Source organism: Mus caroli, chromosome 15, assembly GCF_900094665.2.
Source record: "Mus caroli chromosome 15, CAROLI_EIJ_v1.1, whole genome shotgun sequence".
NCBI lineage: Eukaryota > Metazoa > Chordata > Mammalia > Rodentia > Muridae > Mus > Mus caroli.
In genome coordinates this window covers 89,090,100-89,103,448 of record NC_034584.1, presented here as the reverse complement: position 1 = coordinate 89,103,448, position 13,349 = coordinate 89,090,100, and the positions used below count along the sequence as shown (strand labels likewise).

Sequence of the window (13,349 nt, the reverse complement as noted above, 5' to 3'; positions counted from 1 at the left end):
TTTTGGAGGCACTCAGAGCTATGAGTTTTCCTCTTAGAAATGCTTTCATTGCGCCCAAGACACACTTTTAATTACTTCAGTATTGTATGTGACTTTCAAAGTTTGACCTCTAGTTAGGTTCTCTCTGCTGAGTGAGATGTGGGTGCACGTATCTCATTGGGCACTTCTGCCTGGACCTCAAATCCAGGAATCTAAAGCCATGACCTATATAACCATCTCTCCAGTTCCTTCCCAGTCTAACCCCGCCTCAGTTAGAAGCTGAAGAAAGAGGGCTTCACCCATGAGAGCTTGTTTGACTAATTTACAGGGAGCCAGTCAGTACCAGAGCACAAACTTTGCACAGTTTATTATTATTATTATTATTATTATTATTCTGCCAAGTTGCCTCCACCTTATGGGCAGTGAGAACAGGAACTAGACCCACTAATCAGACCTCCTCCCAACTTCAAGTCTTACTAGTTTTTGATCTATTCTATACCGTATGACTAAAAGAAGTTGATAAGCAATTCACATCATGCACATACACAAACATACACACACACAATACATACATTCACATATACATACACTTACAGACATATACACTCCTATATAAACACTGACACTGCTTGGAAGGCTGCACAAGGAATTGATAACAGTGGTTGTGCTGTACCTTAGAAGTGGGAAAACCAGGTGTCTGGGAGTCAGATTTACCTGCGTGTGTCACGCCTTAGACCTTTTAAACACCTTAGCACACATATGGGATGTGTTTGTGTCATTAATGACATTTCTGTAGGTAATCTACAACCAAAGGCTAGTATTGGACTTTCATAGATTTTACAAGACTTTTACACACCACCACCCACTTACTCCGTGAACCATAGTGAACACCCATCAGCCTCCCAGCTTCCTGTGGTGTGTACAGTCCTCCTACTTCGAGCATAGCCTTCATTGGCTTTTGTCCTGGACACTTGTATTTCTCCACTAGTCTCTGAGTAGACGCCACATTCTCCTTTGCTGCAAGACTAGGTTTAGAAATTGTGTTATGTTTACCAAACATCATTGTGATTTATTTATTATGTAATTTTTTAACAGAAAACCCCAATCAGATCCTTCAAGTACAGATACTTAGTCTTACTCGGAGTTCTTAATGATGGTGTCCCAGGTAGTGGAAGCCATGAAATCTCAATAGATAAAACATTCATGAGAGTGAACCCTGACTTCTCAATATTCTTCCCTTTAACTTTCTCCATAAGTATTGTTTCATAATTCTTCTCATGCTGCCTTCAAATTTTATCCCCCTCCCCCACATCTCAGTCCCAAGAGTAATACGTTCAATTAAAAATAACAAGAAAGCTAGTACAATGATAAAGTTCTTATTCTTGTGGAAGGCACCATGAAATTTATTATGAGTGCATAGATGTGAAAATGAATGCAGCCAATTCGTGATCAGTGTTTTGCAGGGTGACTAAGGAAATCCTGTATGTTGCAGGAATATGCTTTCGTGCACACTTTGATGGGTGTGATCTCTCATACAGGAGAATTATCTTGGTAACCAGCCTCAATGTTACCACAGTGCATGACGCTGGTAGCACCCTTCAAGGCAACTTATTTGTTAAGTGGGCCTCTGTGCTGGGATTATTTTCTACTGAGAAGCCTACTTAGACTTGCAAATGTTATATATATTTTTTAAAGATTTATTTATTTATTATATGTAAGTACACTGTAGCTGTCTTCAGACACTCCAGAAGAGGGCGCCAGATCTCATTGCGGATGGTTGTGAGCCACCATGTGGTTGCTGGGATTTGAACTCTGGACCTTTGGAAGAGCAGTCGGGTGCTCTTACCCACTGAGCCATCTCACCAGCCCGCAAATGTTATATTTTTAAAAATACTTTCAACTCTCCAAATATTGCTCTCACATCTCATCCCAGATTCGTTTCTCCAAACTTAGTCTATTTCCAGTTTGTGAATTAAGTTGATGCTCTCTCTCTCTCTCTCTCTCTCTCTCTCTCTCTCTCTCTCTCTCTCTCTCTCTCTCTCTGCCGGTTTTGCCCAGTGGGTGTTAACAGCTGTTAAGCAGAGGCTTAACAACATCCTGTGCTGGTTTGTATTTTTCTTTCTCTCTTTTTTTTTTTTTAAGATTTTTAAAAATTTTTTATTAGATATTTTCTTTATATACATTTCAAATGCTATCCCGAAAGTCCCCTATACCCCCCTCCCGCCCTGCTCCCCTACCCACCCACTCCCGCTTCTTGGCCCTGGCGTTCCCCTGGCCTGGGGCATATAAAGTTCACAATACCAAGGGGCCTCTCTTCCCAATAATGGCCGCCTAAGCCATCTTCTGCTACATATGCAGCTAGAAACACAAGCTCTGGGGGTACTGGTTAGTTCATATTGTTGTTCCACCTATAGGGTTGCAGACCCCTTCAGCTTCTTGGGTGCTTTCTCTAGCTCCTCCATTGGGGGCCCTGTGTTCTATCTTATAGATAACTGTGAGCATCCACGTCTGTATTTGCCAGGCACTGGCATAGCCTCATACGAGACAGCTATCACAGGGTCCCTTCAGCCAAATCTTTCTGGCATATGCAATAGTGTCTGGGTTTGGTGGCTGATTATGGGATGGATCCCCTGGTGGGGCAGTCTCTGGATGGTCCATCCTTTCGTCTCAGCTCCAAACTTAGTCTCTGTAACTGAACTGTAGGGGCTCAACACTGTATTGGCTGAGCAAGAAGCCCTTAGTGCTCCCTAAAATGCTTGCACGGTGCTTCTGCGCGATGAAGTCTAGATAAATGCTGTCACTTTAGAAATGCAGCACAGCTTAGAAAAAGAGCAGCGTTCCTGGCATTCAAGGTTGAAGGTAGAATAGTAGGGGATAGGGGAGTGTGAGTGGGAGATGGGAGGCTTAAGTACTCTCTGCCTCCAAGTTTTGTCCAGAAACAATGCACAGGCCAGAAAAAACAAACAAACAAAAACCCATCCATTTTGGACCTTAATCTAGAAATGCTCCTTCTCTGCCTCCCACTCATTAACTTCCTGAAACTCGTGCTGGTGGGAGTTTCCAAAACCTCAGACATGATTCAATTACCCTGTCCCTTAAGCTTTTCTATTTCATATGTGATTAAAGTCCAGTTCTTCAGTATGGCCCCCAAGAGCTTTGAGATCTGAACCCTAACAACCAGTTTGTCTTTAGCTTCCCTTGTCTGTCTCTTTGAATATAATTATTTTAAGTTGAGTTATATAATTTATAAAGTTCATCTCAGTCTGAAAACTCTGAATAATTACAGATTTTATATCAGCTTTAAGATATGGGAAGGGGAGGGTTCTAACTTCCTTGTTTCTACAATAGAAGGTTCCCAGGCCCAAGAGAAAGGGGTCAAGTACCTGAAACATGTTTTGCTTCTGCTTTTTAGTTTCATGGAATATACTCCATGTCTTACAAAACTGCAGAGAAGCAGAAACCACCAGAGCCATGTGGGTCACTCTTCCTCTGTTAGAACTGAAAGCCTGAACAATGGGCACTGGCTTGAAAATCAGCTTGTGACGATGGAATTGAGGGCTTGGAGATGAGCTGCCAGGTGTGTTGGCAGTGGATGCCCTTCCAGGGTCCCCACTCAACTGGGAGTCAATCCACTTCTAAGGAGGACAAAAGGGTGTTTCTGTCCCTTCTGTAGAAAGCCACATCTAGGGGACTGTCTCGACCTGTCCTTGGAACAATGTGGGATCATTGCCAAGTTGAGCTTCAGGTCAGACCAGGACAAATGAGGCCACTTCCCCTTTGATCTCTAAAGGGAAAAGCCTTGAAAAGATTTATTGACTCATTCAACAGATATACAGCTGGGGCCAGCCAATGTCCTGGCTAAGTTTTGTGTCCCCAAATCTTATATTACTGAAAATAGACATGAGATGCATCATTATACAGCAAAACACCTACAGATGCTATTAAAGCCAGAGAAGCCGTACTGGGGAGGTACCTTAAATTTTGCAACTATCTAAAACTAAGACTTGCATTAAATTGTTAAGAAAAAATTCATAAAAATGTGTAAGTTGGTTTTCCTGCTGTTGACCGCAGGCTTGCATGCTACAGTATCTAGCTCAATGTCAGGCAGTCAGACAGCACTTCCATGGCAGCCCTTCCCACACTATAGAAACCTTTCACTTGAAGCCAGTGCCTTCTCAAAACCTTGCTCAAGTCTGGCCCCACTGTTAAGTTTTCTTTGACTCTCTCACCTCACAGGATTGATTTTTAAAGATGGTGTTATGTATATAGGACCTGGTGCTGTTATTCACATAAATAAGTTATGGTTTTCACAAGTTTATCTAGAATATAAAGTCATCTCTATTGCCAAGTACACGTTCCTAGGTCCATTAACAGGTGCTCAGAACAAACACTGTTTCCGTTAATGGAGCCTGTTGCTCACTGTTCAGCAAGCGTTGCCCAGGTTTCTGTTGTACACTATGCAGTATGCACAACACAGGCATTTACTTATGTTTGGATTTCTTCAGATAAGCTTGTCTTTGACATCCAGTGCAGTATCTGGAACACAGTACATGTCCATTTCATGCTCAATGAATAAAAATGAATGTTAAAGATAAACAGCCCTCAGAGAGCTTGGAATTTGCTGATATGCATAATGAAGAGGAATTAGATCTATAGTAAGTTACACCTAAAGACTATTTGAACACAGAACACTTTTGGTTGTCAAGGAACCATGGCATTCAGATATACTGCTTTCTAGAATTCTGCTAGCATCAAAAGACACCTGATGCAATGAGGTAGTAATGGCATGATTCCACTCTCTTGGTTTGCAAGCCCATGTATGGCAGACTGTGTGTGTGTGTGTGTGTGTGTGTGTGTGTAGGTGCATATTCAGGTGTGTGCACATATGTGCAGAGAGCTGACATTAACCTGGAGCTATCTTCCTTCCTTCCTGGCTTAGTTTTTGAGACTGGGCCTATCACTGGCTGGGGACTGAACTGTTTACACTAAGATGGCTGTCAATGAGCCCCAGGTTTCTCTTTTTCTCTGCCTCACTGGTGCTGAGATTCCTTATCTTTGCCCATCATCCCTGGCTTATTTGTTTAGTTGCTTTTTACAGGGGCTCCAGGAACTAGTGCCTCAAACTTCCGAGGTGAGCACTTTAGATGCTGGGCTGTCTTCCCAGCTCTCAGAGTCTGTGTGTTAACTCTCTTGCTGTTATTCAGTTTTGGAAGAGGCATTAAGGATTACATAGTCGAGCAATGAATGCACTTTTTTTAAAGTCTGGTATGCCCAGCTACTGTTTGAATATGTCCATTTGGCAGCCCATTCTCAGTACGTTTCTTGCTGGTTAGTGAAAATTGTGATCATAGTTCTGTACTTAAGATAACCAAAACATGTCCAAAAACCCAATAACTTTCTTACTACAAGACATTTGATAAATTTATACAAAATAAGATTGAATTTGAGAATTTGGCACATTTAACTTGGCTCTCAAAGCTAAAATATCCTATGGACCAAGTTTGCACTTGTTTTCTGCCAGACTGCTTTTCAAACGCCCATTCTGTGTCTGCAAGACTCTGCACACATCAGTGGAAATGACTGTCCTAAAGCTTGAAGTGTTAGTACATAAACACAGCCTTGTGGGGTTCCCTCGGAAATCAGGGTGCAAGGAAGAATGTGCACAGCACTTTCTGTTCACAGCACTGAAGGGAGGCTGCTGTTTTGCCTCCTTTTCACTCAGGACCCCGCCCTTGCTTACCTTCTGCTAGCTTTTGAACGCAGACTCGACCTCTCTGTAACATTCAGACTGACGTTCCTAAATGCTCCGATTAAGTAAGCGTCTTGGTTCTGCTTTAAGATCCCACATCGGCATTTGCTTGAGTTTTATTTAGCAGTACGATAGCTTAAAACGGAAGAGTCCACAAATGGAAATGGGGCAGGTCAGGATCTCACATCTCTGTGGGCTGGAGATCCCAGGAGAAACCGTGGTAAAATGACTGTATTTAGGTCATCTTACCCTTGCACAAATTACACCTATTTATGCTTATAACTGACATTTTCTACCATGTGTGGTGTTCCAGGATCACATTAACAAAATTAATCTCAATTCACAGTCTGCTTTGCTCACTTTGTCCCATAGGACTTTGGTATAATCAAAGTTCATAATGCTGTAAGTGTTCTCAGGATGCTTCACGCGGATTTGTCAAGCGTGGTAGCAGGTTCTTCAGAAGCAGGCTTTTTCTATAGGATGCTGTCTCTGTAGAGAGCTGTATAGGACCCTTTCCCAGCCATGGCCTGTACAGTTTTGCTCTGGCTACTGAAGTTGGTGCCTTATCTCCTACAAGAGCTGCACTTGTTCGAGAGGGACCATGGCGTGTGCAGAGTCACTCCTCCCTCTGGTGACCAGTGTGTTTTCACAGAGTTACCTTCTTCTCTGTTAGCTCCTCCATTCTGCAGATTAAATCTGGCCCTTGCGCACACAGACTTCTTACTATTCACCTTGGAGTTCACTCACAAGCTGAGGCGTGAGGACTCCACATTTGCCCCTCTTTTGTGTGTGTGAGTGCTGTTACGTGCCCAGTCTGTATAATGGAACTTGAATGTATATAACCTCAGGGATAACCTCTTTGTGTTAAGTAATTAATTGGGAGATTATATATAAAGCATCTCCTGGGGGAATCTTCCCCAGGGAAGATTATTTCCCTGGCTCTCAGCATCCCTACTTGCTTGTAATTCTCTGTCTATTGAGTTGAGGCCTCATGGGCTTTTTTCCTTCCACATCAGCATGTCCATTGGTACCACTGTGTTCAGATCTTGTTGGGGCAGCCATGTTGATGAGAGTTAGTGGGCATAGCATCCATGGGCGTTTCTAAGCGATAACACTTCACACAAACATCCTGCTCCTTTGGCTACTGAAATCTTTCAGTGGACCTCTTTTGCAAAAATCCTGAGCCTAAGGTGCAGGATTTGTACTGTAGCTGAGTCAGCTGGGAATGGGCATCCCAAGCCCTTGTATTCCCTGCACTGTGATTGGTTGTAGTTTTCTGTCATTGTCCACTTCTGTTGCAAAGAATGGCTTCTTTGATGAGGAATGAGAACCATCCTCATCTATGGGTATAAAAATGGATACTTAGAATGTAGTTCTAATTTGTGTTTGGTTCGAGGAATTTGTTTATTTCTATTTTGATTTCTTCTTTGACCCAGTAATGATTCAGTAATGAGTTATTAAATCTGCACAAGTATGTATATTTACTAGAAATTGTCTCCTTAAAGTTTGAGCTGCAGTGAGGTCAGATGGGACGTGCATAACTAGCTTAACCTTTCCGAATCTGTTACGGTTTGTTTTGCATCCCAGGATGTGATCTGTTTGAGAAGCTCCCATCTGCCGACGAAGAGAATGCATGTTCTTTGGTGTTTCAGTGGAACACTCTGTCAATATCAGTATAGTCTATTGATGTGTATGTATTTTTTGGTGTATTTGTGCTGATGACCTACCAGCTGTCTATTGTGGAAAGTCAGGTATTGAAGTCAACCACTATTAATTGTTTGATGTTAATCTGTGACTTTGAGTTCCATAGTGCACATTTTTTTTTCAAGACATGGTTTCTCTGTATAGCCCTGGCTGTCCTGGAACTCACTTTATAGACCAGGCTGGCCTCAGACTCAGAAATCCGCCTGTCTCTGCCTCCCTAGTGCTGGGATTAAAGGCGGTGCCACCATGCCTGGCTAAAATTCCACTTCCCTGACTGGAAATCAAACCGGGCTGTGGTGGTCAGAGCACCTAATCCTAACCACTAGACCACCAGGGACCATAGTGCCCTTTTAATGAAATTGGGTGCACCAGAATTTCACACATACACATTTAGGATAGAAACATCTTCCTGATTGTTTCATTTGATAAAGATGTAAGGTCCTTCTTTGGATGTTCTGGTAAGTTTAAGCTTGAAGTCTATTTTTTAATATATTAGGGTAATAACTCCTTCTTGCTTGTTGGTCCTGTTTGGTTGGATATATCCTTTCACTGTAAGGTGATTACTCTCTTTAATGATAAGATGCATTTCTTGTAGACAATAGATAATATGGAGTTTGTTTCTTGATCCATTCAGCCAGTCTGTGTCTTTTGATTGAAGACTTGAAGCTGTTCATATTTAAAGTTATTATTAAAAGTTACACGATTGCAGCCATTGAGTTATTGACTTTTGCTGTTGTTGTGTTCTCAGTGGTACTTTGTGCTTTAGTGATTGTAGCTTTGTTGTCTAGCTTCTGAAGCCCTACAAGTTGGATATGAAATCAGGTGGACACAAGCTGTGCTAATATGCAACATGCACATCTTGGTCAAATCCTGCAGTTTGTGAAAAAATATCATACACACACACAGATATATATGTGTGTGTGTATATATATATAGATATAGATATATAGATATATAAATATATAGATATATACATATATACATACATACAAACATACATACATATACAGTATTTGTGTAGGATTTATGTAATAAAGAACTAGTCTGACTCATCCAGTGAGACCCCAAAGAAGGATGTGCAGGACCTGTGCATTGTGGATAAAAATGGGAGACCTGGAAGAAGCCTAGAATTTGAGATGGTGCAGGCAAGAGTGAACATACTAAGCCAAGACATTGGGTGTAGGACTTGGGCTAGATCTTCGGACTTGGAGAGGGTATGGGCGGGGAGAATCTGATGGACTCACACAAGTAAACCCTGGTGGAAGATGTTCAAGATCTGCCTGGGCAAAGAGGCTCATCTAGTGCTTCTATTTCTTACTTTTAAATATTACCTGATACATGACTGCAAAAGAATTATGTATGTTAATTGGATATCAAGTAATATTTCAATACATAAATATATTATATAATACTTAAATCATGTTGGATATACTTATATTTTCAAACAGTTACTTCCTTATGGCAATTTTTTTGATATTTTCTATACTTTTGAAGCATTCGTTATTATTGTCCATAGTCTCTCTGTAAGATGAAGCAATCCAACAGAAATTCCTTTTCTATCTAACTGTAATATTAATATTCATCGTCATTTTCCTCTCCCTCCCAGTTTCCATGTGGTGGCCCCATTATACTCTTCAACTTCTGTGAGATTAACCTTTCTACATTCCATACTATATGGTATTTGTCTTTCCGTGCTTGACTTACTCCACTTTCCTAGCCTTGGGGATTACAGCTATATGCCAGCACTCTGGCTTTTACACATGCTGGGATTTGAACTGGATTCCTCATGTTTATACATCAGGTACTTTTCCTGACTGTGCCATCTTCTTGGTTCAGAATATAGGCTCTCAATAACAAGTACTTTAGATTCCATGTAAAGGGGTATTATTAACTGAGGAGGTTTTATTGTTAAAATTCACATTTTTTACAATTAAAATCCTTGTGTTTTGTGTCTTAACATCGATAAGCTTTTATAACTTGAGGTGAAAATTAACATGTATAAGCTTCCATATCATATTTTACTATTTCATAATTCCTCATCTATATCTGTTCTTACATTGTAATCCTGTCTGCATTCAGATACCTAGCAGGACACTTACTGCTCAATTTGCATCTCTGGCTAACTAATGCTTTTAGATTCTTACTTTGAGATGAAATTCTTCAAGTTCTGTGTACAGTAAACACTTTACCTCTTGCAAGTCCTCCCCAAGCTGTACAGAATAGTCAGTGAATCAAAGATCACAGTTTTGGTCGGCTCAGTGACTGAAGGTTTCAGGATACTAAGGCAGCCTGATCTGTAAATTCTGATTCATTTTATGAAACACGAGTAGATGAATGCACGGAAGATTTTAAAAGCTATTCATAATGATGCCAGTTGAAACTGGCAGGCCTATTTGAAACCGTGGCATGGAACTGTTCATAAAAAGCACACATGCTTTCTGTCTTGTGAACATCAAACACTCTTATTAAAGGGGCTATTTTTGAATGTTCCTTTTAAATGCAGTTCAGTTAGTAGCAAAGGAAATCATAGGGAAATTGTCCAATATTGGCCACCATTGACCTATACCCTCCCCTTTCCTTTGTAGACATTGACGAGTGTGCAGAAGGGCGCCATTACTGCCGTGAGAACACCATGTGTGTGAATACACCTGGTTCTTTCATGTGTATCTGCAAAACTGGGTACATCAGGATCGACGATTACTCATGTACAGGTAAGCCGTGCTGACTTGTTATTGACTACTTCCTGTCTTGTTAGGTTTTCATAGGTTTCTTTATCTTAAAATTCTGAGAAGTGTGTCATAAACTTTCCTGCATAACAACAAAGTAAAATGGAAGTTATTGTATCTTGTTCTAGCATTTAATTGTGAACCTGCTCTGAAGAATAGAGTCCTTGGTGTTACATGAAATTTAGTTGGGGGAGACAGGAACAAATGTTTATTCAGTCTCATAGGGTGTTACCTGTAGTTACAATCATAGCCAAGTCTTGCTTGGGAAATCTGTGAGTCTACTTGGCCTATAAAAGCATGATTAAAAGATTATTTATAGGCATGTGGGTGATCCCAAAACAGCTGTATCACCGAGAAGTCTCATTGCAGCATGGATGGTCCCCATGGCTGCATAGATGAGATACCTCCTCAGTTAAAATTTCATGTCCTTACACTCGGGAACCTCCTGAGAGCAACTGTGTATAATTCTGCATCTGGAATAAAATGACGCACAGCTGGAGTGGAGGTTCCTGAGAAAGTACCTGCTTTATCTGGTGTGGATCTAACATCCCTTCCCTGACAGCTTCTGTAAGGGAACCTCAGTCAACTTCATCCTCAGGATCTCGAGCCTCACACCCAGCTATTCTTGGCAAGATGGTGATGGATGCTGCTCTTTACATGCGGCATTCCATGGCAGTCTTTATGAACTTCTTAACGTCTTCCCACCCTTTTGTCCATGTCTCTGACAGGGATGATATGGATATGTGGTTATTTTCTTCTACGTTTGGGCACTGGACCTCTGTGCTACACCAAACTTCATTTATTATTCTGGAGTTTGACAGAATAAACTTATATATATACTAACTACCACTCACTGCAGGGAGCATCTCTGACCAAGGCTGACTGCAGTAATAGTCTTACAGACATAAACACAAGTATTTAGGAAGCACCTTGATAAGTACATCATATGCATTAAGCAAGCAAGCAAGCAAGCAAGCAAACAAACGACAACAACTTAGTGCCTTCCCTACTCTGGGCTATGATCACCCTAGACTTTGGCATGTCACTGATTTCCACTGCCCAATATGAATTCCCTCCTGTGAGAATTTGATCAGACCTCAAATCCTAGTGGAAAATAGTTGCTTACACTCTTAACACTCACACTATTATAGCACCACATGGTTCCCCATTTCTGTTATGCTGATAGGAAAGCACAGAGCTCTGCAGTGAAGTAGGTCAACTGGTACTGGTTCTGCCCCAGTAACCCACATAGCAATTCCTGGCACTACAGGAGCTAGCCAGCACGGACGAAGCTTCTAGCTCAGTCCACCTTGGTATCGCCATGGCCCATATCCGAAGTACACAGTGTTTCCAGCAAGATAGTCTTACTATGTAGTTATTGGGTCAACCAACAGCCATGGAGATGTTCTGTATTAGCTGGGGAGTCTCAGGGCTCCAAGGCCAGCAGATAGCACACCCTTGATGCTGCATTTCATGGTTTCTGGGAGCATTTTTTTCCACCACACAAGTATCTTTCTTTGTTCTTTAGCTTTTTTGTTTGTTTGTTTGTTTGTTTGTTTTTAATTTAACAGCAAGGTTTTCTCATCCACATTGTGTGGGTTATCTTTGCCTTACCTTATGATGTTCTAGAAAATTTCACTATGGTGGTTGTACTGGGTCACAGGCATCATAGCTGGGTAGGACTGTTGCTTGTGCCCCTCCCTTGGAAGCTTTCATTGTGCCTTCTGAAACCATGAAAGGACATGCTCAGCAACAATGCAGGCCAGTCCCAGCTCAGGGGCCTCTGGGCATTGTCTAAAATGAATGGTGTTTTCAAAAATAGGGACTTACCATCCACCTCTGGGGCCTACCTAGGGCAATGGCAATAACTCAGATGTCATGGCAATCTCCTGGACAAGCCTGACCAACAACTTACAATACAGCTTCTCACGTTTGGTGTTGGGGCTTTTTTGTTAGATCGTCTTTGGCACTTGAAGGGGGCATTGGTAATGACTGTTTTACAGAGGGCTGGCAGCATCTCTGAAGACCTACTGCCATCCACTGTATAAAACAAACAAAAAACTCATCTGTCATTAGGAGTCACCAAACCACATCATCTGAGCCTTCCACAGTTTGCTGTGTCTATGTCTGACGTAGAAGCCAGCATGGGAGATAGTATTCTCCACATCATCTGAGCCTTCCACAGTTTGCTGTGTCTATGGCTGNCTGACGTAGAAGCCAGCATGGGAGATAGTATTCTCCACATCATCTGAGCCTTCCACAGTTTGCTGTGTCTATGGCTGGCGTAGAAGCCAGCATGGGAGATAGGTATTCTCATGTATTATTTTTTCCTGATTACAATTTTGTACTTGGAAAAGTTCTTTCTGGACAGACAGCCCAGCCTCAAATGCATATCTTAACATCCTAAGTAGGTACTATTCTGCAATCCCTTTACAGCCCTGATCCGCACTTACTCCTTCCAGACTACAGCATGCCCTCTGCCTCATCACGTTTCTCAGGATGCCGCCATGTGCCTTTGGCAAGTAACATTCATCAAGGGGCCACGTTACCTCTGAAGACATAGAAGAAGATGGCCCATGGGGATTTCTTTCTCTCACAGATTTTTCACACTGGAAGGACAGCTCAGCCTCAGTTGTATGTCTTATCACGTATATCAGGGACACACTGACTACTAAATACAGTAAGAAGTAGCACCATTTTAAACTACATAGAGGAGGGCACCACAGATGCTCTAGCCGCAGACAGCTTAGCTTCACTTATATTTGTCATTCCCCACAGCAGTAACAATACAACTCTCCATCCCAAATCCATTCTTTTTTTTTATTAGAGATTTTCTTTATTTACATTTCAAATGTTATACCCTTTCATAGTCCCCCCCGAAAATCCCCTATCCCCTCCCACTTCTCCCTGTTCTCCAACCCTCCCACCCCCATTCCTGGTCCTGGCATTCCCCTATACTGGGGCATAGATCCTTCACAGGACCAAGGGCCTCTCCTCTCATTGATAACTGACTAGACCATCCTCTGCTACAAATATAGCTAGAGCCACAAGTTCCACCATGTGTTTTCTTTGATTGGTGGTATAGTTCCAAGGAGCTCTGGGGGTACTGGTTAGATCATATTGATGTTCGTTCTATGGGGCTTCAGTCCCCTTCAGCTCCCTGAGTATTTCTCTGGCTCCTTCACTGGGGA

General features: G+C 41.9%; 1 protein-coding gene across 5 annotated transcripts in view; it reads left to right on the top strand.

The window, feature by feature from the left end:
• The window catches only part of Nell2 (neural EGFL like 2), a 297,672-nt gene that overhangs the window by 169,405 nt on the left and 114,918 nt on the right, over window positions 1-13,349 (top strand). For all 5 annotated transcript variants that reach the window (XM_029469874.1, XM_029469878.1, XM_029469877.1 and 2 more), the window contains one exon: window positions 10,018-10,143. In XM_029469874.1, the coding sequence (XP_029325734.1) occupies window positions 10,018-10,143 (126 nt within the window). The remainder of the gene's footprint in view (window positions 1-10,017; window positions 10,144-13,349) is intronic.